At 49.7% G+C, this 27,939-nt stretch overlaps 1 protein-coding gene across 3 annotated transcripts in view; it reads right to left on the bottom strand.

Moving 5' to 3' along the window:
* The window catches only part of SYT6 (synaptotagmin 6), a 65,731-nt gene extending 48,438 nt beyond the window's left edge, over positions 1–17,293 (bottom strand). For 2 of the 3 annotated variants that reach the window (XM_065927234.1, XM_065927238.1), the window contains exons 1-3: positions 17,131–17,293; positions 4,605–4,953; positions 2,698–3,253 (exon numbers count right to left, since the gene is read on the bottom strand). In XM_065927234.1, the coding sequence (XP_065783306.1) occupies positions 2,698–3,253; positions 4,605–4,953; positions 17,131–17,293 (1,068 nt within the window). Of the gene's footprint in view, positions 1–2,697; positions 3,254–4,604; positions 4,954–17,130 lie in introns of those variants that run through there. The other variant, XM_065927243.1, reaches the window with a different exon arrangement.
* Between the last annotated feature and the right edge of the window lie 10,646 nt (positions 17,294–27,939).

Below are 27,939 nucleotides of genomic sequence, written 5' to 3'. Positions count from 1 at the left end.
CTTTTGCCTGAATGCTCACCCCCACCAGAATAAAGAGACTGCCCCTGAGAGCCAGCCTGCTGAGAAGCTGCAGAGAGGAGGGCCCTGGTGGCCTCGCCAGACAGAACATTCATCCCACAGACTGCAAGCAAGATGGGTGTATGAGCAAGTCACCCCACCTTCAGCTTCGGAAACTCCTGGTCCCAGACTCCTCCTGCCCTTGGTTAGAATGCTTCCCCCTCCTCTTTGCATATCAAGTTATGTGTACCAACCCCTCCCCACACAGCTAAATTCTCTTTCACCCAAGAAACCGTCCCTGACTGTCCTAACTCTCAGATCTTACAACCTCTCACATTATTTGCTACTTTGCATCACTAGCTACTGCATGAACATTTCTTGTCTCTATAATTCAAGTTCTGCGTTGGGTCAAAGAGGCTGTCTTCTATCCCAGACCCCCGTTGCTCCCCAGTGCTTCGCACAGGGTCCTGCTTAAGAGAAGATGGAGGAGGAGTATAATGGTACTGACTGAGGGTGATGAGGATGGTGAGGGTCTGTCCTTTTTCTCAAGCTGGGTTGGGGAAGAGGTGTGGGACGAGGGTAGGGACAGCCACGGAATTTTAGGAAGTTACCATTCAGGTGAGGGGCACCCCTGAGCGCAGACTGCCTGCTCCAGGATGGGGGCGTCCATCATGCCTGGAGCTAAAGTCACAGGAAAGGGAGGTCTCTGGGGAGGAGAAGGGAGGCTCCTCAGAGGGCTGAGTTGAGTCCTGCTCCTCACAGCCCCTGGCCCCCACGCCCCTCTCTCCCTGAGCCCCTGGGCCTCAGCCTCAGTATGGGGAGGTCTAAGCCGCTCTTTGCTACCTGCACAGTCACCATAATGAAGCTGCTGCCACTTGAGACCACAAGGGAAGAGCTGCACCAGATGTAAACTTCACAGTGATTTATAGAGCAGAGCGCCTGAGCTTGGGGCCGGCGCACAGCTGCTGTTCCAGCCGGCCCCGTCTGCCCGCCCCGTCTGCAAGCCCCCCTGCCCGCGCTGTTCTGTGTTCTCGGCGATGACATTTCAGGAAAGCAAAAGTAGGGGAGGTGCTGGGATAGCAAACTGGACCAAAGTGAGCACCAGCTAGGAGAATGGGCTATCCCAGAGACTTCCCGGAGCAGAAACAGAGCCTTACCAAGCTTTCTCTCAATTCCTTTTCCCACCAGAGTGGGGTTGATTTTCCCAGCCTCTCTCCTTACAAATTCAATACATAGATATTGAGCATTGATTGTCCACCCAGAGAGTGGGAGAGTCTGCACCCAGAGAAATAGTGAAAGAAATATCCCAGGGGACACTCAACCTGTCCTTCAAGACACCAGACACAAGGCCATTGGCATTTGGTGGCAACAACCTTTCAGGGCTCTCAGCTGCCTGGCTGGACTTAGAGAGAGGCACATCCCACACCTACATCTGCGGGATGCAACTACACAGCTTCTTCAACAGCCACCCAGGGCCCTGGAGAACACTGTCTACACTGGACCCAAGGGTTTTGGAGATGCCCTCTTAATTCTCTGTGTCAAACCTACCCCCCTCTTAAAAAGCCAACTCAAGCCTTACTCATTTTCAAAATAGTGCTTGACTTTCTCCTCCAAGAAGTCTTCCCAGGTTAACCGCATCCAACTCCCATTGCTTCTTTAATAATCCTTTCCTTGTATACCGATACATAACCCTTTCCTTGTGCGCCTTGAAACCTTCCTGGTTAATTCTAATTGATCATGAAGAGCCCAGCATCTGCCTCTACAGAGGCAGTATGTGAATTAGCTAGGTCTCCTTTCAGGCTGGCCTCCTCCCCTACAACCTTCTAGATGGCCCAGGCAGGCAGGGCCTAAGAGCAGGGGCTCTGTGGCATGGTAGTTTCTAGTTCTGGTTGTTAAGTACTTCCAGTCCCCCTTCTGGACATGTGGTAGGATTGCTTTGCCCGGTCCCCTTAATATTAGGAGTCACATGTATCTTGCCTGGGCTAATGAAACGTGAGTGGAAGTGACGTGTGTCATTTCAGCATGGAAGATTTAAGAAATAGTGCATGATCTGCCACATCTCCTCCTTCCTGAGGTGGTAACTAGGAGCACAGGGTCAAAACAGAGCCTCTGTAAACTTAGTGGCAAGGTAGAATGGAACCCTGGTCAAGCAGCAAAGCACACGTAACATGAACGAGAACTATATCTTGGCTGCTTTAAGCTACCAAATCCTAGGATTACTCATTGCTGCCGCATAACCTGGTTTATCCTGATTAATATAGCCTGTCTTTGATCGTCTGTGCCAGGCTTCTAGTACACATCAAAGCCCTTGGCACATGCTGCTGTCTGAGTCAGTCTACAGGCCTGGCCCCATCCTCACCCATGATTAAAGACATACATTATAGGTGGTAGTCCTGAGGCCTAGCAGGTAGAGGCAACCACTGCAGAGGATGCATCAGAAGCAATAGATACAAATTACCTTTCCTTCCCTTCCCAACCACTTGAGAGCTCTGCTCTCAACCTCCCTCCCCATTCACCCTCCAATCTGGGGCCCAGTGCAAGGATTTCCCCGGGGTGGGCTGGTATATGAGTTAGGGTCCCCTTTCACATCCTGAAGGGCAGAGGCCCATTTGTCTCTAGAGGTTCAGGGGTTCAGGGACACATCCACTCAAATCCAGAACTATAAACCCTCAAGAGGCCCCTGTGGCCGGCGGTACTCACACTTGTGGCGTACTGGATGTCCTTCCAGATGGAGGTTTCCCGGGACAGGTCGGAGGCCTCAAAGAGGTTGTCCAGGATCACCTCCCCGATCATGTCGTGGCGGGAGAAGCGGTCAAAGTCAAAGACGCTGAGATGCAGCTTGCGGTCTGCCAGCTCCTCGTAGGGCACTGGGAAGTGGAAATTCTCGTCGAAGGTGGGGTTCAGGGTTTTGCGGTGCACCCGGGTCTGCAGCTTGCACTTGCGGTCGGGCAGGAGGTAGATCTTGACGTATGGATCGGAGCTGCCGCAAAAGTCCTTGGCTGGGAGGTCGAAGGCCTTCAGGATGCGCACTATCAGGGTCTCATTCTCATAGTCGTAGCGCAGGCTGAAGTTGATTTTCCCGCAGCTCTTGGCCTCGGATTTGGCATCGTCCCCATCCACCGACTTCTGCTTATAGAGTTCGGGCTTGATGCGGCCAATGCTGGTGGGCTGCTCCGCCGCTGGGGGCAGCTCGTTGCCGTAGTCCACGCTGGACACGTGCATCTGCCGTGGCAGGTGGCGCTTGAAGGACGTGTGCCTGGGGGGGGGGAGGGGTGAGAGAGTGAGGTCGGGGGAGGGGAGAGAGGGGTGCAGGCTGACTCATCCTACCCGCCCCCCACCCCCCGTGAGGCCCCCTTTACTTCTTGCTAATTGACCCCCTTTACCTCCGCTGCACTTTGTGCGCATGTCTTAATCCATGTAAAGTGTTGCAATGGGGCCTGGTACATAACAAGCTTTAGTAAATGTTAGCCATTGTGATCATTATCTTTCCCCCTGCTTTTCTGCTTCTGGCTTTCTAGGTTTCTTTCCTGGTAGAGGTGACTCTGGTTCGCCTATTAGACAAGCTCCCTTATTTAGAAGGACCATCTTTTCCCACTCTCCTTACAACATTCCTTCATCACCACCACGATCATCACCCCCTTTCCCTCTGCCACTTTCTAGCTACATGACCTGGGACACATTATTTAATCTCTCTGTCCTATAAGATAAGGAAAAATAAAAGTAGCCATTGCATAGGATTGCTGTGGGGGTGAAATGAATACACACAAAGTGCTTAGAACAGAGCCAGGTATATAATAAGCTCTTATTATCTCATGGATTCTTATATTGGCTCCTCACAGCAACCTTATGAGCATCATTAGCCCTATTTTACAGTTGGGAAGACAGAGGCTTAGGAAAATAAGCAATTTGCCTGATGTCAAAAAACAAACTCTGTAAATGTCACCCAGCACTTGCACCATTTCTGGCTTTCAATCTGAAGACCAGGCCTGCTTCCCTTTGGCCGGTCTGCTGGGATCCTGGACCCAGGAATCCATAGGAGCCCCCCAATTTTTAATAAATACAATGCCTTACGCGTGCATGTTCCACATCTTTTAAAAGTTTCTGAATTTAGTGTGTTTATCATTACATGGTGGTTTTTTTTTGTCATTTTGTTTGTTCAGATAAAGAATGTCATGTATACAATTATTGTAAGGCAGGGAACTCTGTCAAAAGCTATTCTCCTCAAAATGTTAGGAATCTCTTGCTTCTCTCTCACACACTGCAGACTCCATCTCAGAGGCGGTACGGACATAGCCACATCCTTAACTCTTATGCCTCTGCACCTTTGCGTATTCTTTTCCCTCTGGACAAGCCAACACCTCCCACCCACACACATCTCAGGGTTGACCACCTGCACAGCACCCCACCTCAAAGGTTCCCCTCTCCTGAAGTCCCTCCTGGTGGCCACCTCCAAGCCGATCGCCCACCATGGAAGACATCATCTGACATATTCTCCAACCAGAATACGCATATGATTTTTTCCAGTCTCTGGTCCTCACAGGCTGGAATCTCATTCATGTGTGGGTTGAGGAATGTGGAGGTAAGGAAGGGAGGGGTCCACCCCTCACCTGGTGGACGACGCCGGCTCGGTGGTCTGTCGCTGCAGCCGTGTGTGACGCCTGATGTGCTCTTTGACGGACATCTGCACCTCGGCCGGGATATCTGGGGACGTGTGGCTGATCTTCACAGCCGCCTCGAGGAAGCCCAGGCTGTGGGGGTCCTTGAGCTTGTCCGCCATGTTGCCTGTGGAGCTGGGGCTCTGGAGGGCCTCCGGGGAGGGGTTAGCAGAGGAGGGGCTGGAGGCCTCCTTGTTCCTCCAGGGCATCCAGCACAGCTTCCAAAAGAGAAAGAGAGAAACTGCCACCAGGGCCACGCCACACACAATAACCACCACTGCGAGGAGGCTGACAGGGGTGCCTGCCCCCAGCCAGGCGGGGGGACAGGGACAGACAGAGGGACAGGGACGGACAGAGGGACAGGGACAGACAGAGGCGGGGGGGGGGACAGGGACAGACAGAGGGACAGGGACAGACAGAGGCGGGGGGGACAGGGACAGACAGAGGGACAGGGACAGACAGAGGTGGGGGGGACAGGGACAGACAGAGGCGGGGGGGACAGGGACAGACAGAGGGACAGGGACAGACAGAGGCGGGGGGGACAGGGACAGACAGAGGGACAGGGAGAGACAGAGGCGGGGGGGACAGGGACAGACAGAGGGACAGGGACAGACAGAGGGACAGGGGCAGACAGAGGCGGGGAGCAGCCGGGGAGGGTGTTCAGGGGGCCACACACAAGGGACAGAGACGGAAGAAGAGAAAAGAGTGGTCATGAGAAGTCTGCCCAGGCAGAGGAGGGGTGGCTGTCGGGTCAGGGCTCCACATCCAACCTGTGAAGCGTCTGCAGCCTTCTGTCCACCTCAGGCTGACGTCTCCAGCCTCGGCCCTCCCCCACCGCCAGCCTGGGGAGCACCTGGGCTGCCTCCCCATCTCCCTACCGGCATGTGCCCGGGGAAGGGAAAGTAATTTAAATAGCAGCCTAAGCAAATGTGCAAATTCGTGAAGCGTTCACATTTGGATGCTGCTTGAATTTCTATTAGAACTGTTACTATGGCCAGACTTATAGCAGAGTAGTTTTTTTGCAGACAGCTCTCTTCCTCCACAGGTGGTGAGGCAGCCAGGGGCCCCAGGCTGAGATACTTCATTCTCTTCGCTCACCCCAAGCCCGCCAAGCCCACCACAGGAGCTAATAATTAGTGAGTAGGTTGACTTTAAGTGAACGAGATCAGGCATAATCTCCTTGAGGGTGGGGATTAGGTCTAATGCTTCTCCTGTATTCCCAGAAGTGTGCACATAGTAGGCTCAACAAATACTTGTATGAAGTTGGAATCTCCCTGGAGAAGGAAATGGCAACCCTTTCCAGTATTCTTGCTTGGAAAAGTCCCATGGACAGAGGAGCCTGAAGAGCAACAGTCCATAGGGTTGCACAGAGTTGGACATGACTGAGCCCGCACATACCACACCAAGTTGGAATCTGATCCACACAGTTTACTTCAGAGGTAAATACAGACAATTCCAGTAGCTGTTCTTTGTCCCCATTCCTGTGGCTATGTGAGAGCTCTGCTGTAACACTGGTATTTTTTAATGTCGTGATTGGTTCAGAGGCGGGCACTCACTGTCCCACCCTCTGCCCCAAGCAGGATGTCCATTACCCCAGGAGAGTTGTGAAGGATGCCTCTCTATGGGAGAAGTTACTAAGCACGCCCCCCTACCCCCATCCCACCTTTAGGAATGAACCTTTGACTTCAAGGCCTCTTCTTACTCTGAGACACCAGGAAGCCTTGAACCAACGGGTTTGCACAAAGGTCACTTGTAGACAAGCCAGCAGAGGAGACTTGTTTGGCTTGCATGTGACTGAAAAATCAAGCAGTTCCATCATCACCATTGTCATCATCACACCAGATTCCTGGCTCCTCTGGAAATGCCCTGAGGACTTGGTAACTGGACCTGTGCTCCCACATGCTGAGAACTGGCGATGCCCTTCGGAAGGCTGTGTGCTCACCCGCTCCTGTCCCTGTTACTTGCCTGCCGCTGCAGGCCTATAACTTGCAGCCTCTGAATTATCCTGTCCCAAGCCTGAAGAATCTTGGGATTTAAAGTGAGGAGTGACCCTGCAAGTACTGAGGTCAGGCTGTGCTTTCGCAGGTGGGAGCAGTGTTCCAGACGAGGGACTTGCCTGTGGTCAGAGAACAGAGCCTAGACCAGGGTCCAGATGTCCACTGCCTGCCCAGCCTGGTGCTCATTCCACTGTCCCAGACTGTTTGTCCTGGATTAAACTGTAGGTTACTACAACCCTGTGTTATTTTTTATTTGTCTGACTCAGGGCTCAGCATAGAAATTGATACATGAGAATAAATGAATGAATCAGCCGATCAATGTCAAATAAAACAGCTGTCATTATCGCTCAACCAATATTTACTGAGCACTTGCCATGTTCCTGGTACTAAACTAGGCTGGGAGATGCTTGGTCCCTCTTGGGGGATCAAGAGAACTCTCACAGCACAGGCCGCAGGGAGAGCTCTCCTCCTTCCAGAGGGACCTGAGGAAGAGGCCAAAACATCAGTCATCCTCTCTGGGGAGCTAGCACTGCCTCCTGACTCCCTGGCTGTGTAGGGTATTGGCCTTGATCAGCTACCACCTTCAGGACTAAGGAATAGGAACATTGGACCCTCATGCCTTTTGCCACCTTCTTCAGCCCCTAGGCCCCTGCACAGAGACCTGGGAGCCTTTCCTCAGCATAGGAATTGAGGTTAGTCCACTAGAGACAGCTAGGGACCAGACAAACTGATTCTAAGTTAACTTCTAGACTACAGGTCTCCAATTACGGTGTGCATGCATCCTGGGAGCGTTAGAGAAAAAAAATATCAGATTTCTTGAATATTTATTCATTATCTGAAAAATAAAAAAATCAGAATTGTAATATACAAACTGATAGTAATGAATTTTGTTATTGAATTTAGTCAAGTTATGAACATTACAATATCCAAGGCACAAAGTGCTTCTTATGTATTCACTCATTTAAGACTCTCCAGTGAAATAGGTGAAGATTATTATCCTCATTTTGCAGATGAGGAAATTAAGGCACAGAAGGTTAAATAGATTGCCCAGGGTCACACAACTGCTAAGTGTTTGGAGAGTCACCTTTACAATACCCCTTTTGTATATGTGTATAGAACATGGGAGCAAATAAACACATATTGGAAGTATTAAATAAAAACAAATTTTGCTGTTATGATTTCATGATCTAAATAGTTTGGAGACTGTTTCCTTAAGCCCTGATACCCTTGGGATTCACAGGAATGCTACCACAGATATAGCTAAGTATATACCACATATATATATGAATATATATGTATGTATATATATTTAAAAGTATCTGGCCATCTCTGAGCCCTCCACATCTGTTCTTTGTTACAGTGGTTCAGAGTGCATTCTCTGCAATATGAGTCACCTTAAAACAAAAGGTATTTCTAGGGTTTTGCTTTCCTTTGATCATACATCTTTCTTGCTCTGGTAATAATTAGAATTTTAATGAGAAAGGGGGAGAAATAGGGGGAATCCAGAGAGCAAAGCGTGCATTTAAATGTTCAGTCTGACAAAAAAAAAAAAAAAAAACAACTGAATTCATAAATGAAAAGAGAGGTGGAGGAATCAATTTTTCCTCGGCAAGTTTGCTATTTGGAATGTGTCTCCACATGACCCCTGGCTGTTGTTCCCTCAGCACTGTGAGATTATTGGGAATTGGCACCCGGTGCTCAATACTGGTTATATAAGGCCAGGAGGCCCTTCCTCTGCCTGGAGACTCTTCTTCCAGGATACCTCACAGGCGGGCCATGCAAAGAGAATTAGGTCCCGATGCTGAATGGGTTCACACCACAGGGGAACAAGGTGGTGGGCAAGGCTGGTAAGACCAGAATTAGGCCACGGTGGGTATGATTGCAGCGGATTTAGCTCCTTTAAAATCACTGCATGTGGCCTGGAATTCAGCCTGCCCGCAGAGCCTGGCTGAAAATGTGTCACAAAGGGCTGTCCAAAGGCCCAGGTGACCTAAGACACTTGCCTTCCGGCCCCGGGCCTGCTGGGACCAACCCACCAGGATGCATTGCCTCTAGTAAACTGCAAGTGCATACACAGCCTTCGAAGCCTTTTCTCCGCTCAAGTCTTGTTTGAATCTCAACCCTGTGAGGCAGATAGCATTTTGATGGGCAGTTTAATCACCTTTTGAGTTCTGACCCAGTGCTCTTCATATTATACCATACACTAGCTTCATGGTAAGAGAGAGGAAGGACACAGTGGGGGAAGGAGAGGGTAGGGCAGAGACCACCACAGCATTGTAAAGCAATTATCCTCCAATAAAAGAAAGAGAGGTAAGCCTCTGGTAAGGGAGAAAGTCCTACACATTGAAAAAGAGGACGAACTTCCTGAGTGTTTGTATTCATATTCTTCCTTCCTCTCCTTTTCCTTCTTTATTTCCCTTTCAGCCTGGAGAGAAAGAAGCATTGTCCTGGAGTCAGACTGGGCTCATTCAATGTCCATCTCTACTGGTTATCAACTGTGACTCTTAATCTCTCTCAGCCTCTGTTTCATCATCTGTAAAATGGGTAGAGTAATAGTATCTACCTCATAGGGTCATTGTGAGATTTAAATGAGATCAAGTGTATCAAAAGTGCAAAGGACAGTGCCTAGAATGTAGTAAGCCATATAATAAATATTTGCTATTTTTATTAGAATTATCTAGTTCTGCCCAGTCTGATTTTGAACATCTTTTAACTTTAAAATTTGTTTAGTGGGCAGAACACATGCAAACCATGAATACTAATAAGAGAGATCGCTTTAACTTTATCATTACAAACTAGGAACAATTTTACCAGTAGAAAGAATATAATTATTCTATTATATAATATATATATTAATATAATACAATTATTCTGTCTATATATATTATAATATGTATTATAATACATATATATTATAGCTAGATCTCCCTGTATCTCAAGATGTAATACATACTATATGAAAGATCTCACATCTCCAAGTTTTTCTGTCAATACTCATTGTTCAGTTGTTTTGCCATTACTGTCACCAACCAGCTGGTGAACAGAAGCAAGCTCCAAAGGAATAAGAAGAAATTCATGGAAGAAAAATGTACAATTCAGAACATACTATGCTTTTGCAAAGTTTGCTTGGAAACTGGGGGAAAAGAAGTCCAGTACTCAGTATTAGGTATCAGAGGAGACCAGTATTTTATGGGCACTTGGTTTGGGGAACCATATTGACCAATTACCCAGCAGCCTCTGGGAGAGCAGATAGTGATGGGACTTGGCTTCGGAAACACACCCAGTGATCTGGTGCTGTGCAGGGCATGTGGGATCTAGTCTGGACTGGGGAACTGCTCAGAGACACGAGGCAGACATCTTCACTGAGCACCAGCGCCAGAATGATCACAGAGCACGCCCATCAACTGAACAAGTTACTTAACCTGAACAAGTTACTTAACTTCTCCAAACATTGGTCTCCTCTTTTACTTCAAAGGATCACTGTAAATATTAAATAAAGTAAGGCTTTGAGCACAATGCTAGATACATGGTGTGTGTATGCTTAGGTGCTCAGTGGTGTCCGACTATTTGTGATCCTTTGGACTGTAGCCCAGCAGGCTCCTCTGTCCACAGGATTCTCCAGGCAAGAATACTGGAGTGGGTTGCATTTCCCCCTCCAGGGGATCTTCCCAACCCAGGGATTGAACCGCGCCTCGTGTGTCTCCTGCATTACCAGGTGGAGTCTCTGCCCACGGAGCCATCGGGGAAGCCCAACATGTAGTGAAAGTGCCCAAAGGTAAGTTGCTGTTATTTCTTCCTGGTGTTTGCTTTTGTGGTGGATAATAGTTTACTGGGTGGACCCAAAGCTTCCATTTACAGAATGGACCCAAAGCTTGGCCATTGAGGCAGGGGAGGGAGACATGGGACCGGGGGCAAACCTGTGAGAGACCTGAAGACCCTTCTTTCCTGGTGATGATGATCAGGCCCGTTCTTTCCTGATGATTCCCTGAAGGCCATCAGGGCAGGACCTGCTTGTCACCTTAAGTGAGACTGTCTGACAGGGGGCAATGGCTCATGGCCTCCCTCTCTCTCTGGAAAATGGTAAGCTATTAATTAGCAACCCAGGCCTTTCTTATCTCCCCACTGACACTTCTTTCTCCAGAGACAGAGCCCTGATACTCCAGGGCTCCCTCCTCTTCTCTCCACCCATAGTGTTAGGATTTATCAGCCTTTCTCATCGCTTGCTATTGTTCCCATTTTTCTAATGGGCTTCCGTGTCAGGAAGATCCATTTTGTAATGGTAACAGACATTCTTGCTAACAGACTGTAATTGAAAAGATAAACTGGAGAGAGGAAGTGAAAAGAAAGGACCATTTCCTCTGCTTCCCTTAAAGCTGGAGAAGGCTGGCTGCAGGGTCTGGGGTTGCTGATGGACCCTCAGAAATGAGCAATGTCAGTCTCTGCAGAGCGAAAGGTGCCTCAGTGAAAGAGGTCCCAGGCAGACACAGCTGGAGGCACAGACCTGCACAACTCAGGGAGCAGCCAGCAAGAAACTCAGAGGCCCCAAACCCTGGAAGGTGCAGTGTCTAATCTAGGAAGGGAAAAGACTCTGGTCAGAACCATTAATACGAACACTAGTAATGAAAGTGTTAGTTGCTCAGACGCGTCTGACTCTTTGTGACCCCATGGACTACTGTAGCCCACTAGGCTCCTCTGTCCATGGGATTGTCTAGGCAAGAATACTGGAGTGGGTTGTCATGCTCTTCTCCGGTGGATCTTCCTGACCCAGGGTCAAACCCATGTCTCTAACATCTCCTGCATCGTGGGCAGATTCTTTACTGTCTGAGCCAACAAGGAAGCCCTAGTAACAGTATCTGTTATTTATTTCTATATAGTAAGTGCTGTGCCCCTTACAAGATCTCTTAATCTTTACATCCTCCCTAAGAAATTAGTATTCACCTCTCAAAGAAGGGCTTCCCTGGTGGCTCAGAGGGTGAAGGGTCTGCCTGCAATGTGGGAGACGCGGGTTCAATCCCTAGGTCGGGAAGATCCCCTGGAGAAGGAAATGGCAACCCACTCCAGTATTCTTGCCTGGAGAATCCCATGGACAAAGGAGCCTGGCAGGCTACAGTCCACAGGGTCGCAAAAAGTCCAGACACAACTGAGAGACTTCACTTTCACTTTCCCAAAGATAAAGTAACTAAGTTCAGAGAGGTTAAGGTAGTAACTTGTATAGAGTGTACTTCAGTTAAGCGGAAGAGTTGGGATTTGAACTGGGGACTTTCTGATGTCGAAGCCCAGGGTCTTGAGCAGTTCCCTAAGGGGTCTGGAGGTGGAGCTGAAGTATTCCAGAGGCAAAGTCTGGGCAGAGAAGCTGGGGAGGCATTTCTTCACTATAATTAGGAGAGGGTGGGGAGCATCCTTCAGGTTTTTGGCCTGACCCTCTGAACCTGAGCAGAATTCTGGGGGCCAGCCTCTTCATCCCCTATCTCTTTCTCCTTCCCTGGAAGATGCAGAAACTATAGCTCTCAGGCAAATAATCAATGGCACCTGGAAAAGTCCCACCAGGAAATGTACCTGAGAAATCCCTGAGAGAGAGTGGGGGGGGGGGGGGTGTGGGGCGGGGGCAATGAAGGCTATTTTGTTCTGAGGCTCACAGACATCTTCCATTAATAATAAGCTCTGCTTGTAAATTTATTAGAAGAACCTGGTGTAATTAAAATTCAGGGTTGGGGGAGGGGGAGCAGGAAGCCTTTGCTTCTTTTCCGTCTTTCAAAGATCCAGGCTGAACTACCGATGGGGATAATTAGTGGAGCACAAACAGAGAAGGAATTAATGCTCTTGGAAAAGCTGTGATGAGGAGAGACAATGCTGGAGTAATTATGGCCGCACCAAGCTTTATAACTGGGTGCCTGTTTCCACATCATTAGAGGATTCAGGGATAAACCAGAGACCAATATGAAGTGTCATAGCTAACAGAGCATTGGCATTAATTTAGGGATTATTTTAGTATTATTATTTTGGTGGATGGTAACTGTACCGGTCGGTGGTCAGCACATGTGGCCCCTATGAATGGAGCAGTCAAGGCTGGGATGATGGGGAGAGGGGCAGACAGAAAGGTGGATTCTTTTTCCTCTACCTCCATCTCCCTGTTTATACCTGCAACCGGTGAGAAAAGAGGTCTGCCTGGTCCTCATGGAGCAAGAAAAACAGTTCAGCCCCCGCATAGAGAGAAGGGAGGGATAAAGTAGTGTCATATACCTGGAGAATCCAGGGCTGGATGTACTGCTCACTTCCACTTTTCAGTCCCTCTGCTTTCAATTCCTAAGTTGGCTGGGTCCTTCTGTATTTATTTTTTAATTTTTTTACCCCCTTTTTTCTCCACCTTCTGTTTTTAGGCATCTTTTCCTAAGTTGGACTGGCAGGGGTGCCACTTAGCTGGGTCAGGACTTTTCTCTTACCCTATGTTCCCCCTACCTCCGACCCCACTCCAGACAGTTCCGTGGGAAAGTGAAAGTGTTAATCACTCAGTTGTGTTCGGCTCTTTGCAACCCCATGGACTGTAGCCCACCAGGCTCCACTGTCCTTGGAATTCTCCAGGCAAGAATACTGGAGTGGGTTGCCATTTCCCTCTCCAGGGGATCTTCCTGACCCAGGGGTTGAACCTGGGTCTCCTGGATTGCAGGCAGATTCTTTACCATAAAGAGTCACCAGGGAAGCCCTACACAGACCTAAAAAACTTGGCCTGATCCACATGCTTCAATCCTAGTCCTCATTATTTTCAGTCACACATCATACCCCAACTCTGCAGACAGGGAGGACACAGTCATGCTAGAACACTTAGAAAAGAACACATCTTTTGTGCAGAGTTTGGGAGGATGGAACAATCTGTATCTACCATCCCCACTCTTGACGTTTCCACACAGAGAGAAGGTAACTTCTAGAACTGTAAATCCAAAGGCTCTACAAGTCCTACATCCTCAATCTTGGTTCTAGAATCTTAAAGCCCAAGACACACCATAGTCTGAATATCATCATCATGGGTTCTAAAGGATTCTGTATTGCACTTTTCCCCAGAGAGGGCAAAATCTGCAGAGTTCCTTCCTTCCATCAAGGAGTGAGGGACTGACTCAGTTACAAAAACAGAATTTTTTTGTGTGTTTGGATGAAATGCTGTGCATTTAATTTGGCATCACAAGCAGAAGAAATATTATCTGTGCTGCAAAAGGCCAACTTCAAAGCCAGGTGGCTGAATCACAGAACATCTCCAGAATCATTAGAAAAGTGAACAAACATCACATACATCTCATGGCCATAAGTACACCAGAGAAAATCATTCCTGCATGCCAGCCTGGGAGGGGCAGGGCCGCTCAGGCTCTCTCAACAGATTCTTGCATTTTCTGGAATAACTCTGTACTTCTTACTACCTTGAGAATGCTATCAGAACCCAAGCTACCCACACCTAACACTCTGCAACTTGGCTTATGAAAAAAAGTTTATTCACCTCCATAAGGCAAAGGACACAAAGAAAAGTGAAGAACTGCCTGCTAGTATCCCTGGGGTGGGGGTGGGGGGTGAGGGTAGGTGGATAATAAAAAGGAAAGCAGACCCTTTACCTTTAGAGTTTTTAAAGAAAAGATGGGACTTGCTTTAAGCTCAGACAGCTGTGTACAGATGTTTCTAGTTCAGGGTCTGATTGAGATTTCTTGTGCAATTGATATCACAGACCTTGGCATATAAGAGGGTCCCTGAAAATGATAGTAGAGTCTGAATCTCAGTTGTTGAATCTCAGGGTGTTACTTGAAATCCCATGAGATAGAGACTTACAGGAGTAGAAAGGCAGAGGAAAACATTCAATGGCAAAGGGATCTGGGAATACTCCCATCACTTGGATTTTTCATGAAACTGCAATTAAAAAGATGCAGCATCTCTCTGAATGGAAAATCTGGACCCAGACATTTGTTCTGGAATGCAGTTGTTCTGGGATGCCTGGGAGGTGGGGTACCTCGGGGCCTGATCCCAAATTCCACAGCATCACCCCAGACTCCAAGCAAACCTAAGCCTCCAAGATCCCAAAGCCACACTTAACCATTTTTCTTTTTCCTGTTCTGATCAAGGGTCTTCTTCTGCCTCTCCCATCCCTTTCAGACCCCTCCCCCCACAGCTTGGCCCCAGGGCTTGTGACTCAGCAGCCAAAGTTAAAGTTCCCCAGGGCTGACAACTCAACCTTCCTTTCTGAAGCAGCCTGCAGGGAAGGCATACTGATTCATCTGGGCCTGCTGGCTCTTACTCCTCAGCCTTCCCTCATACCCAGCCTGGCCATCCAGGTACCTGTCATTGCAGACTACGGCGTGTCCCTCTGGAGTCAGAACACCAGTGCCTCCCTGTATCTCCCTGTATGATGTGTACACATGTATGCCAGCTGCCCCTCACCCTTAGCATTTCTGCTCTAAACAGACAGGAAGAACAGTCTCCATCCCAGGCAGAACTCGACAGGTGTGTTCTCACCTTGAATTAGCCCCTTTAGGGTCTGAGGGGGTCAGAGCAAGCATTAAGAGACCCACTAGAGAAGGATCACTGGAGCAAAGAAGGGAAGGGAGCTGGGGAGGCAGTAGGAAGAGACTCCCTGATTTGGGGAAAATTATGTGTCTGACGGGCATACGGAGTTGGGTAGTGAAGGAGGTGATGGCACCTGAGAACAGAAAATCTGATAATACTTACTGGGCCTAATTTGTTCAGAGATTCTTCAGGAAGAATCAACCTCCATCATCGTACCACCCTCTAAAAGTTCTTCTGCATATCTAACCTCAGTCCTTTCTGCTGCAGTAATCAGCTCATTGATTAAACACTGCCAGGACCAGAGTTGGGGGGAGCAGCGCCCCCTACAACCCACACAGAGCCGAAGTGGGTTCCACCCGCCCCACGGTTGGACACAGCCCCCTCACGCACACAAGCCTCCCCCGGGCCCATTACCCTCCTCCCTCTCCCCTATTCCCCAGCGGCCCTGTTCCTAACCTAGGACCTAGCTACATCTCCAACCTTTAACCTCAAGTGAAAACAGGGCCCTGGAACCTACGGCCTCTGGAGAGCTTACCCCACCTGTACCTCCTCCCAGAGCCGCGGCTCCAGTCCCCGCTTCTGGTCCCAGGAGAAGCGCGTGGAGATGAAATTCCCGCCTCTTGGGGCCCCCTCCTCGCTCTCCCGCGCGGATGATGCGCCGCCGCGGGGCGACCCCAGCGTAACTCTAGGCCCAGCGCCACGGGGGTCAGGGTTGGGGTACAAGGAGGGATGGAGTCTGTGGAGCCAAAGGAACCCCGGAGCCCGGGTCCCTGCAGGACCTCCCTACCCCCACTCCACATCCTCTCTCGAGGCTTCACACTGCCCCCAGCCTCTCCCCATTGCCCGTTACTCCCTCCCGCCCAGGACCCTCCAGACATCGGGATCCGGACAAAGAAGCCCGGCTGCCGGGGGCGAGCGCGGCCGCGCGGCGAGGGTGAGGCAGGTAAATACCCGCCGGGGGCCGGCCGCGACGCCGCCCACCCTCCCGCGGTTCCCGCCGCCAGGGCGCGACACGCCATTCCCGCTGTCGCGACTCCCAGGGAGACGCCGCAGTTGCGCGCCAGGCCCGGGCCCCGCGGGGCTCGCGCTCCGGACTCACCGGCTCCGGCGAGCTCGACCCGGCTCGGGCTCCCTCCTGGGCTCGGCAGCCGCCTGGGACTGCGTCCGGCGCAGGGTCCGCGCCGTTCGGGCAGGAGGCGCCCGCTTGGCGAAGTCGGCAAGAGACACCGGCTCCTTCGCTCTTCGGCCCCGAGTCCGAGTGAGTCAGAGAGAGACCGAGGGAGCGAGTTATAGGGGTGGGGAGTGGGGGGTGCGGCGGAGAGGATGCCAGACACCCTCCCCCACCCCGCCCCCCGTCCCCCGCCCCCCAGCGGAGACGCAGAAAGCGACTCGCAGCCGGAGACACCGGACACAAAGACCTCGTGCCGGGCGCAGACCCAAGTTTCTCCCTGAGAGACCCAGGGAGCTGGGGCCGCGTTCCCCGAGAGATCAGACCAACTGACGGGACAGACCGACAGACGCACCCAGGGAACTCGACACCCTCCGAAGAGACGAGTTACTTCCTCAGCCAGGATGTCCCTGGTCTCCTGCTTGCTCCACGGACCCCCTCCCCTGGAAGATCGCCCGCGGGGCGAGCAGAGAGAGCAAGAGGGAAACTGAGGCCCCTCGGGGAGCCGCATCCTGGGAGCCCGGCTTTCCGCGGGGGCCCCGCAGAGTCACACAGGCTGGAGCAGGGGTATTCTCTCCCTCCCGGGTCCCTTTCGCGTCTCTATGCTTGTCCTGCGAGCGATGGCCAGTGCACTAGCCGGGGCTGGATCCGAATCCAGGATCCTGAGCTAGAGTTCTCCACCGAGGCTCCGGGGTTCCCGAGGCTGGGGCTTTGGAGAGCAGGGACAGCCAGGGCGAGACTCCAGAAAGGGAAGGGCCCTCTGCTTTCCTGTTACCTGAGTCGGCAGCGCTAGGACTCCGCTCTGGGGGCTCTAGCTCGAAGCTTCGACAAGTCTCCACGTCCAGCCCGAGAGGGGGCGGCCGGGCCCGGCACAGAGAGGCCAGGACCGCGAGCGCCGCCTGGCACCGAGGCTCCCCGGTCCCCCGCACCCCACTCATGCCCCGGACACCGCAGCCCTCCAAGCTGCTGCCGGAACCCGCGCCGCGGCCGGACTGGGGCGGGGCAAGGCGGCCCCAAGAAGACCCTCCCCGCAGCGGCCCCCTCCGGCTCCGTTCGGCTTTTAATCACTTCCCCGCAGGGTCTCCGCCCCTCACGTGGCATCCCGCGGCAGCTGGCAAGTCTGGCGCCTCATGGCCGCCCCCTCTACACTCTGCGACCGGTCTGAGGCCGGGCGATTCAAGACGGAGGGACCGAGTTGTCCCGCATCCCGAAGGGTTCAAGACCTGGGAAAGAGCCTGGGATCCAGCTCCGCATTCACGGCCTGGTGTGACCTTGGGCCTCCCTGAACCTCAATTTTTCCTCTCTGTGAAAGGGGTACAAATGAAAACGAGTGCTTCACGGGCTGCGGGGAGATGTGAAGACAGTGGTTGTGAAAACACGGTAAATTGCCACATGCCACACAAGTGGCAACGAAATGGAGAAACCTATTCTAGAATGATGGATGACCCTGCTAGGAGTGGGAGGACCTTGGCCAAGGTTCCTAATCGGGGAAGTTAGTCAGACTCGCCCCCTGTCCCAGCTTCGAAGGCAGAAGACCCCAAGACTGTGGGGCGATGCGAACTGCAAAAAGACTTTCTGAGCCCCGCATTCCTGCTGTCCTCGGTACCCGCACGTTACTATGGCGACGGGAGGCAGCGGCCGTCTCTCTCCATGGCAACCGGAGGGGAAAGTTTCTGGCGAATAAGAACGGGGGGCATTTCAAGAGGGCCCTCCGTTCCCGCCAGACCCATCTGCCCGCTTCGGTGCAACACTACCGATGTTACGCTTGCTATCAAGCATAACAAGGGCCAAAAAGACCGAAAATTAAACAGAAGGATTGAGGCTAGACTGGGCAGAACTCCCCTCTCGGAACTGTGGCGTAAGGTCCAGAAGCAGGTTGACTGAGGGGCTCTTAGGTGCCCCTTTCAACCTGGAGGTCTGTGGACAGCCGCCAGGCCCCTGTGGGGCCTGTCACAAAAATCTTGCATTCTCGGCTGGTGGGCCTCTTCCTCTGTGGGGTTCACCCGAAACTCCAGGTTCAAGTCCCTTTGCCTTCCCGGAGCTGAGAAGGAAACTTGAGCTGCAGTTTCTGGAAGCCAGGGGGCTGGTGTGTGTGTGTCCGGGTGGCGGGTGGAGGAGGAGGGTCTTTCCTCCTAATTAACACGGTAATTGGAAGTGGCCCGGCGGTGACTCACTTCCCGGAGAGAGGAGATTCGGAGCCCCAGCTCCTGGCGGTCTCCATCGTGCGCCATCTGCGCTAGCCGGCCCCTGACAGCCCTGGGCAGCTGGTGCCCCGGGTACGGAGGGTCAGGACGGTGCCTAAGAGGACCCTGGCAAACCGCCTGCGCTTCCTAGCTCTGTCCATGGTGCTGAAGGCTCAGTTGGTGCAACTAGTGGCATGGGCACCCCATTAGGAGAGGGAGGTAGGCCGGACAATTACGGCGGGTTGGAAACTTCTACTCTGACTTCAGGAGCTTGCGATAGGGAAGGACTTGGCACTCAGGCGGGAGTGACTGAGAAGGCATGATCCCGGCCACACAATGCAATCCAGGCCACCTTCCCGTGAGAGGTGCTCAGTTGCAGTGCCAAGAACGAATGCGGCTGCCGAGTCCCCATTCTTCTCCCAGTGCTTTAAGAACCCACCTGAGGAGCCCAGCGGCCCCATCAGTTTTCCCTCTACCACCTGGAGAGACTGGAGCTCAGAGGCCAGTCACACACACTCAGACTTGTCACACACTCATTAGCAATTGCTGAGGGGGTAGGTTTGTGTTTATGTAAAATAACAAATGGAGACTAACCGCTCTTTGCCCCTGTTTATGGCAGCTCTGTTACTCAGCAGCGAGTTCTCCCTCCCCTTCTCCAGTTCCTGGGGAAATTTGCAGTACAAAGCGCCTTGTTTTGCCTTTGCAGAGAATGAAAAAAAAACACTGGCCCGTTCCAAGGGCCCAGGCCTGTGATGCAGGGAAATCAATATTTTGCTTTACAACGAGTGGGGGAATTTGCATCTAAACTGAAGGCAAAGGAGCCTATTCGGAGCAGAGCAGGTGGCAGGAACCGAAAATTAACAGATAATTTCTCATTGTTCCCGGATTCTGCCTCCACACTCGGCAGGCAGCTCTGCAGCGTCTCTGGCGCCCCAGCAGCAGCTCCGGACCTGGCATTTCTCAACCACACTGGGAGAAAAAGGTTCGCTCTGACTGGGCTGTGGGCAGGGGTCTCAGGCTCCCCGTTCAGTCAATAACTATTGAATTTGGACTGTGTAAGTGATCATGTGTGTATATGAGAGTGATGAGAAAGACAGAGATAAGAGAAAGAGAGACACATGGAGAGGCAGGGGATGAAAGGGATATGTACTGAGACGAATGTAAGAGAGACAGAGAACAGAGAGACATAGAACTGGCAAGTATATAAAGGGACCCATGAAGAAACACTGATTCAGAAAGAGAGATAAAAGAGAAAAGTAGTTATTTAATAATTCTTACATTAAGAGAAAAGCTCTGCCCTAGTTGTCATCTTCCTGCCCTCTCCCTCACAGTTAATTGCTGATACATTTGGTCACATAACCAGTCACAAAGCAGAAAGAAAAAATCCTCATGTAAAGATGGAACTCTTTCCTCTTTAGAATCCCTTTCTACTGCAAGCCCACTCCCAAAACACATCTAGGTTTCTTTCCATATGAAAAGACTAAATTCAGACTCCATGGTCCTATTCAGACCCGGGTAGGGAAGGAGAGAAAGAAGTGAAATTGTTATCCCTCAACTCTTATCTCTCAGAAGAAGATTATTCTTTGTCCTCTTTTTGGCTTGCAGGATCTCCTTTCCCTGATCAGGGATCCAACCCACACCCCCTGCAGTGGAAGTTCAGAGTCTTAACCACTGAACTGCCAGGGAAGTCCCAGGAAGTGTTTGGGTTCAAGATGGGAAAGTGAAGGAGGCACAGAGCCAGCAAGGCATAGGCAAACAAGGGCACAGAGTTGCCCCCCCACCCCGAGGGGGCTGGGTCCCAGGGCTGGTGCACCAAACCAGTCCTGGGACAGTCACGCTCCTGTAAGAGCCTTTGTTTCTTTATCGACAAGATGACTAAGTGGGATGAGAAGCTTTTTGAGGCTTCTTCCAGCAACCACACTCTAGGATTTTACATGAGAGGAAAGGAGAAAGCTGAGCAGAGAAAAGAAGGAGGGAGTGAGGTTTTTCTGGCTCTGAAAAAGAGGGTGAGTTTAAAATGTCCAGACTCACTTTGGGCTTCTCCTCCCTCATTACTCTCATTTCTGTACAGTCATGGCTGGAGCATAGTTAGCTGGATTCCCCATCCCACTCCCCAGTCCAGACTGCTCAGAAGAAGGAGAAGGAGGTGGAGGTGAGGCAAGAGGCAAAGTGAGAGGTTTGAGGCAAAAGTCAGCGGCCTCCCTCTCCTATGCTCTCCTCTGATCAGAAATAACTGAAGTACACTTCTCCTGCCCCCCACCCCAAGTCTCTTAGGCAGTGGCCTGATTGCCCTTGGAAACTTCCCACCCTGCTCTGAGCTGCAATGTCCTGTTGAGTTATGCTACAAATAAAATAAATTAAAACAAAATAATAATTTCTAAAAAAATTAAACCTCAGTAGGAAATTGCTAATGCTGTAGGCGGGAAGAATGAGCTCCTTTGACATGAGCCGATGTGTCATATTGTCTTTCCATCTCAATGCAATTTCTAAATAGGGAACCCTTTCCCCATTCCCTCCTCCCCTCCATACCCCCAGCAGAGATGTAAAGGGAGCAGTCTGACATTCATAGATACAGAGAAATAGACACAAGCAGACCCACTACTCTGCCAAGCAGATTGGAGCCAAGAGGACTCTGACCCAACCTTGAGGACCACTGATTTCCCCTCTCTCCACCTCTCCCATCTCCTGCTTACTGAAGCATCTGGCCACTTTTGTGAAGGTTTTCAATTTTCTCTAAGAAAACAGACATCAGCTCAACCTGTTCTGCTGGTGAAGAATTAAGTTGATGTCCTGAATTGAGGAGTGGGAGTAACTTTATACCATTACTTGGAACACACTCTTCCATGGAATCCCAATGGGGTTTCTGCCAAAACAGCTTTATCAGTATTTCCAGCAGATGTCACCCTGTACCCCTCACCCCCACACCAACATAGCAACTTTAGGCAAAGTTCTGTGACTTCTGCAAACCTTGCCCTTCCAAGCCATCATAAGAGTTTCCAGGAATTCCTTCTTGCTGAAAGATAGAGAAGACATTGCAGAGCTCTAAGTCAATGCCCAGGTGTTTTTGAGAGTCCATTCTTGCTTTTCTTCTAAGAAAGGTCCTCAACAATTCAAGCTATCTAAAGTGAAAGTGAAAGTCACTCAGTTGTGTCTGACTTTTTGTGACCCCATGAACTATACAGTCCATTGAATTCTCCAGGCCATAATACTGGAGTGGGTAGCCTTTCCCTTCTCCAGGGGATCTTCCCAACCCTGGGATTGAACCCAGGTCTCCTGCATTGCAGGTGGATTCTTTACTAGCTGGGCCACAAGGGAAACCCAAAGCATATTGGAATGGGTAGACTATCCTTTTTCCAATGACTCGTCCCAACCCAGGAATCGAACCAGGGTCTCCTGCATTGCAGGCAGATTCATTTCCAACTGAGCTATGAGGGAAGCCTCCTCAAACTACCTAAGCCAAGGGTATATCTGCCTCTCTCATTCGTTCCTAGGTTGGGCTAATGGTAAAGAACCCGCCTGCCAATGCAGGAGACAGAGACATGAGTTCAATCCCTGAGTCGGGAAGATCCCCTAGAGAAGGGTATGGCAACCCACTCCAGTATTCTTGCCTGGAGAATTCAATGGACAGAGGAACCTGGCAGGCTATATATAGTGCATAGGGTCGCACACAGTCAGACACGACTGAGCAACTAACACTTGTAGGCCAAAGCAGTCTGGGAACCAGGAAAGCAGATACAGATTCAAGGTCAGAAATCATCATCTGTAATACATACCACCTGACCTGCCTCTTGAGAAATCGGTATGCAGGTCAGGAAACAAGTTAGAACTGGACATGAACAACAGTCTGGTTCCAAATAGGAAAAGGAGTATGTCAGGGCTATATATTGTCACTCTGCTTATTTAACTTCTATGCAGAGTACATCATGAGAAATGCTGGGCTCGATGAAGCACAAGCTGGAATCAAGATTGCTGGGAGAAATATCAATAACCTCAGATATGCACATGACACCACCCTTATGGCAGAAAGTGAAGGAGAACTAAAGAGCCTCTTGATGAAAGTGAAAGAGGAGAGTGAAAAAGTTGGCTTAAAGCTCAACATTCAGAAAACTAAGATCTTGGCATCTGGTTCCATCACTTTGTGCCAAATAGATGGGGAAACAGTGGCTGACTTTATTTTGGGGGGCTCCAAAATCACTGCAGATGGTGATTGCAGCCATGAAGTTAAAAGACACTTACTCCTTGGAAGGAAAGTTATGACCAACCTAGACAGCATATTAAAAAGCAGAGACATTGCTTTGCCAACAAAGGTCCATTTAGTCAAGGCTATGGTTTTTCCAGTAGTTGTGTATGGATGTGAGAGTTGGACTATAAAGAAAGCTGAGTGCAGAAGAATTGATACTTTTGACCTGTAGTGTTGGAGAAGACTCTTGAGAGTCCCTTGCACTGCGAGGAGATCCACCCAGCACATCCTAAAGGAAATCAGTCCTGGGTGTTCATTGGAAGGATTGATGTTGAAACTGAAACTCCAGTACTTTGGCCACCTGATGAGAAGAGCTGACTCATTTAAAAAGAGCCTGATTTGGGGAAAGATTGAGGGCAGGTGGAGAAGGGGACAACAGAGGATGAGATGATTGGATGGCATCTCTGACTCAATGGACATGAGTTTGCGTAGGCTCCAGGAGTTGGTGATGAACAGGGAGGCCTGGCATGCTGCAGTTCATGAGGTCGCAAAGAGTCGGACACGACTGAGCGACTGAACTGAACAGAACTGAATTGAAAGCAGTTTTAGAGCTGGACCTAACAATGGTGAGCCTAGGACACTCTCTGCATTACCTGAGAAGCGAGAATGATATTGGACGGGAAGGGCTAGGAAAGAATCCAAGTGTGCTCCTCTTCACACTGACTTTGTGTAGAAGAAAGCGCATGGGTTTTGGAGCCATACAGACCTGTGTTCAGCTCTTGGCTCTGTCACTTACCAACTGTATCACTTGAGGCACTGTATCTTAGCTCTCTGAACCTCAACTTTTTCATCTGTAAATTGGGACATATAAGGTCTGCTTTATAGTATACAAGGATTAAATGCCTGTAGTTAAATGCTTATTTTTTTATGGCTGATTCATGGCAGGTGTTCAAACAAACAACAGTTCCTACCCCTTCTTCTTTCTTCTTCTTCTTTCAGACCATAGAGGGAAAGCCAGCAGGCGCATTGTCTAGAGATTAACCCATAAACTGAAGATTGCCAAGAGAAAATTTCTCTCATTTAATTTTTTTTGGCTGTGCCAGATCTTCATTGTGGTGTATAGGATCTTTTCCCTGACCAGGGATTGAACCCAGGCCCTCTGCATTGGGAACACAGACTCTTAACCATCGAACCACCAGGGAAGTCCCCTCATTCATTTAATTTTATAACAACCCTGAGGCTAGAATGTAAGGGTGCTGGTAGTCCATTTGGTAAATGAGGAAATTAAGTAACTGGTCCCTGGTCACACAAGCTAAGAAGTAACAGATAACTGGAATCTGGGTCTTCTGATCCCTGGTGAGAGTATGAATAATTTTTTCTTTTACAAAAAAGGTTATAATATTTTAAAATTGACTTCATAATAAAGAAAAATACTTGGAAAGAAGTTACAGAGCAGTGAAAGATTAACTCCTGTCTCTTTGCAAAGGTCTTGGCCCTCTGACCTTAGTCATCCAATTACCCCTTGGACCCAGTTGCTGGTCTAGAGAAAACAGCATCATTGATGGAACACAGGGCTGGGGCCAGACAGCTTCATGGCTCGGGCCATGCTTCGCTGCTCCGCTCTTGACAGAGACAAGACTCCTCCGAGGGCAGCTCAGGGAGACTCTGCTGCAGCTGGCTTATGTCCGGTGGTCATAGCACAGCTTCCAGGAAGGGCCAAGTCAAGACTCTTGTAAGACCAGGACCCCAAAGACTGGAATTACCCCCCAGGAGCCTGGATGGGGTTTGCAATCTCAGGACTCCGGCTGTTCCACTAATGAAAAGAAACCAGATAAAATGCCAAAGCTAATTAAAGTGACAAATCCACAAAAGGTCCTGTCAAAACTAGAAAGTCTTAATCCTTGACTTCAACAGAACCCAAGCAGGAGGACTAAAGAGAGTGAGTTTTGGGTCAGGGGCCTACCACCTTCTGTGTAATTGAAGGGTTGTACCCCCTGGAGGGAACAAATCTGTTTCCTAAATTGTAGCCTCCATCCATTCAGTAAAATAAAAATCCTTTTTGATCCCAGCTCCCAAGCCCCATCTATGTGTCTCTGTTTGCTAGAGGTGCCGTGAATGACTTTACTGACTCAGCCCCCACGTTCATTCCCACTCCTGTACATTTGTAAACTGGTACAGTTTACACAGCACGTTCTCATGTGTTGTCTCACTTCATACCTGCGACAGCCCTAAGAAGTGGATACTATTATCTTTCTTTTACAAGGTGAGGTCTCAAGAGAGGCTAAAAATAACTGTCTCGGGACCACACTGGCAAGTGGCAGAGCCAGAACTTGAGCCTGTGTTTTCACATCATTCATTGATTCAGCGTTCATTGAGGTCCTACTAAGACCCAGTTCTGTAGCAGGCACATGAGATACAGTCCTATGTTGTTTCCCGTAAGCACTGGCCTCCGACCACCAGTGTGCAGAGCCCTCAGCCCATGACGCACTCTGTCCTGAGAGAATGCCCATAATCACTTGTGGAGAGAGGCCACACGTGAAATTGGTTTAAAATGAGTTCTTTGACCTCTTTGCTGCAGAGGTGCCCAGGCCCACATCGACTGTGAAATTCTCTTCTGTGACATGATTCCCTCTGGATCGCCTTCCTCTCCTGATTCTCTCACTCTCTGTCTGCCTCCTCCCAACCCTTCCGTTTTCTGCAGGGTCCAACTCTCATCCCTTCTGTCCCTGCACACTCTCCTGAGTGATCTCATCTACTCCGAGGGCTTTAAATACTAAATAACACTAACAGTATCAAACACAGAGTTATTGTGTCTCCAAATCTATGCTGCTTGCTTAACATGTGCGGTGCTGTGCTTAGTTGCTCAGTTGTATCTGACTCTTTGTGACCCCACAGACGATAGTCCTCCAGGCTCCTCTGTCCATGGGGATTTTCCAGGCAAGAATACTGGGGTGGGCTGTCTTGCCCTCCTCCAGGGGATCCTACCAACCCAGAAATTGAACCCAGGTCTCCCGCATCGCAGGTGGATTCTTTACCGTCTGAGCCACCCGGGAAGCTGCTTAATATGGATTGCATCATTTAATTCTTACAACAACCCTATTAGTATCTGCAGTTTATAGGTATCAAGTGATAGAGCCAGAATTTGAACCCAGGAAGTCTCACTCCAGAGCCCAGACTGTAAAGACTCTCAATTCTGAATCTGACTCTTCACTCTCTCCTTGGTTCTAGGCTTGCATTCCTAAATTCTTCTTGTGAACACTTTTATCCCAGGCCTCCTGAATCAAACCTGTTCAAGATAGAATTCATATTTTTCTTCACAAACCTGCTCTGCTTCCTTAAAGAAGGACATAACTAAACCAAACTACACCGTAAATCTCAGGGCGCTACTTGACTCTTGCCTCTTCCATATCCACCCACATTCACTCTGTCACCAAATCATCTTGTTTTAATCTTTAAAATGATGAACCTCTGTTCTCCTCACCACTGTCACTACCCCAGCACAGACACTCAACATCCCTCTTCTGGATCATGGAAGTCACGTTATGGGATATTCTAATTATGTCACCCTCTCACTTAAAACCTTTTACTGACTTCTCAGGGCCTTCAGGATGAGGCTGACGCTCTCTAATACAGCACTCAAGTCCCTTCCAAACCTGGCCTCGGTCCACTTATTTAGCCTTCTCTCCCAGAGACCTCTTATACCCCTACAGGCTGCTTGTGCTAGGGTTATAGAGTGATAATCCCTGTTTCTCATCCTCACATCCCACCCAACCTCTGTGTTTTTGCTGATGGTTGCTGTAGATCCTCTCTCTTCTATTGCAGCCCTCTCTAGATTCTGGAACTTTGCAATTGCTTGTCCCTCTGCCTTGAACACCTTTTCTCTTTTGCTTATTATTCAGCTGGTTCCTAGAGGACATAGTGGGGCATGGAGGTTAAGACTGTGGGTTTGGGAGCCAGGCTGTGTGGGTTCGAATCTTAGATCTCCCATGTAATAGCTGTGTGACCTTGAACAAGTTACTAAACCACTCTGTGCTTCAGTTTTCCTGCCCCTAAAATGGAGCTGATAATAGTAGTATCAGAGTGCACTCTCCTGTCTGTATACCAATTACCAAGAGGTTTAAATGAATTGAAATACATGAAGCACTCAAAACAGCCCCTTCCCTGAGTTCCAAAGCTGTCTCAGATGTTCCCTTTGTCATCAGCCCAATGCTCATTTTTTTTCCCACAGAGTTTAGCAACAGTACATCATTGACTTGTCAGTAGGCTGTGAGCTCATTGAGCTGGGGTCTCTGTCTCATTTATCTTCCTCTCCTCAGTACCTTAAACCTAATTCACACAGTGAGTGACTACTGCTCTGAAGGCAGGTAGATATGTGAATATAATACGGTGTAAAGCAAGGGTATGAGTGCTGAAGGAATTCCAGAGTAGAATTAAAATAGCCAAATCAGGGAAGGCTTCCTGGAGGAGGAGAGTTTTGAGTTTGTTAGGGAGGTGAGACTGGAAGGAATAGGGGAGTGGGAACACCCTCCAGGTACAGCCTGGGACAAGGCTTTCAGGCAAAAATAAGCACTCCAAGTGAAGCAGGAGTGAGCAAATTTCCTCGGCTGGAGCACGGTTAAGGACAGGTGGGAGAGAGGACCATCAGCCCTCATGCATCCCCACATTCATGGCTGGAAGCTCAGTCTCACTTGCCTGGATTTTTACCAAGAGCCCAGGTTGTTCCGGCCAGTCAGGAGGCCAGCCAAGGAAGACCAGAACCTGGCCCTCAGAAGGAGTATGATGAAACTGCAGGAAGTTGGGGAGGACAAGATCCAAGCCCCTCTGTGAACACACCATAGTCTAAGTCCTGAAAAGTTTCTTCATGAGAGGAAATTGCTCATTTTCCAAGTATCAAGGCATCACTGGAAAGCAAGTGTGTCTGCTGGGGCAGCTAACTGTTTTCCAGGACGTTTCTGATGATAATACCAATTACTGTCCAATTAGTGCTGCTAATGGGGACTACTGCTAGTGAGGACTGCTAATGGAGAACGCGAAGTCAAGTGGACCTTAGGAAGCATCACTACCAACAAATCTAGTGGAGGTGACGGAATTCCAGTTGAGCTATTTCAAATCCTAAAAGATGGTGCTGTTAGAGTGTGCGCTCAATATGCCAGCAAATTTGGAAAACTCAGCAGTGGCCACAGGACTGGAAAAGGTCAGTTTTCTTTCCAATCCCTAAGAA

Source organism: Muntiacus reevesi, chromosome 1 (assembly GCF_963930625.1).
Source record: "Muntiacus reevesi chromosome 1, mMunRee1.1, whole genome shotgun sequence".
In the NCBI taxonomy this organism is placed as follows: Eukaryota; Metazoa; Chordata; class Mammalia; order Artiodactyla; family Cervidae; genus Muntiacus; species Muntiacus reevesi.
Note: the sequence above shows the minus strand (reverse complement) of the source record. Positions and strands in the feature narration are given on the sequence as shown.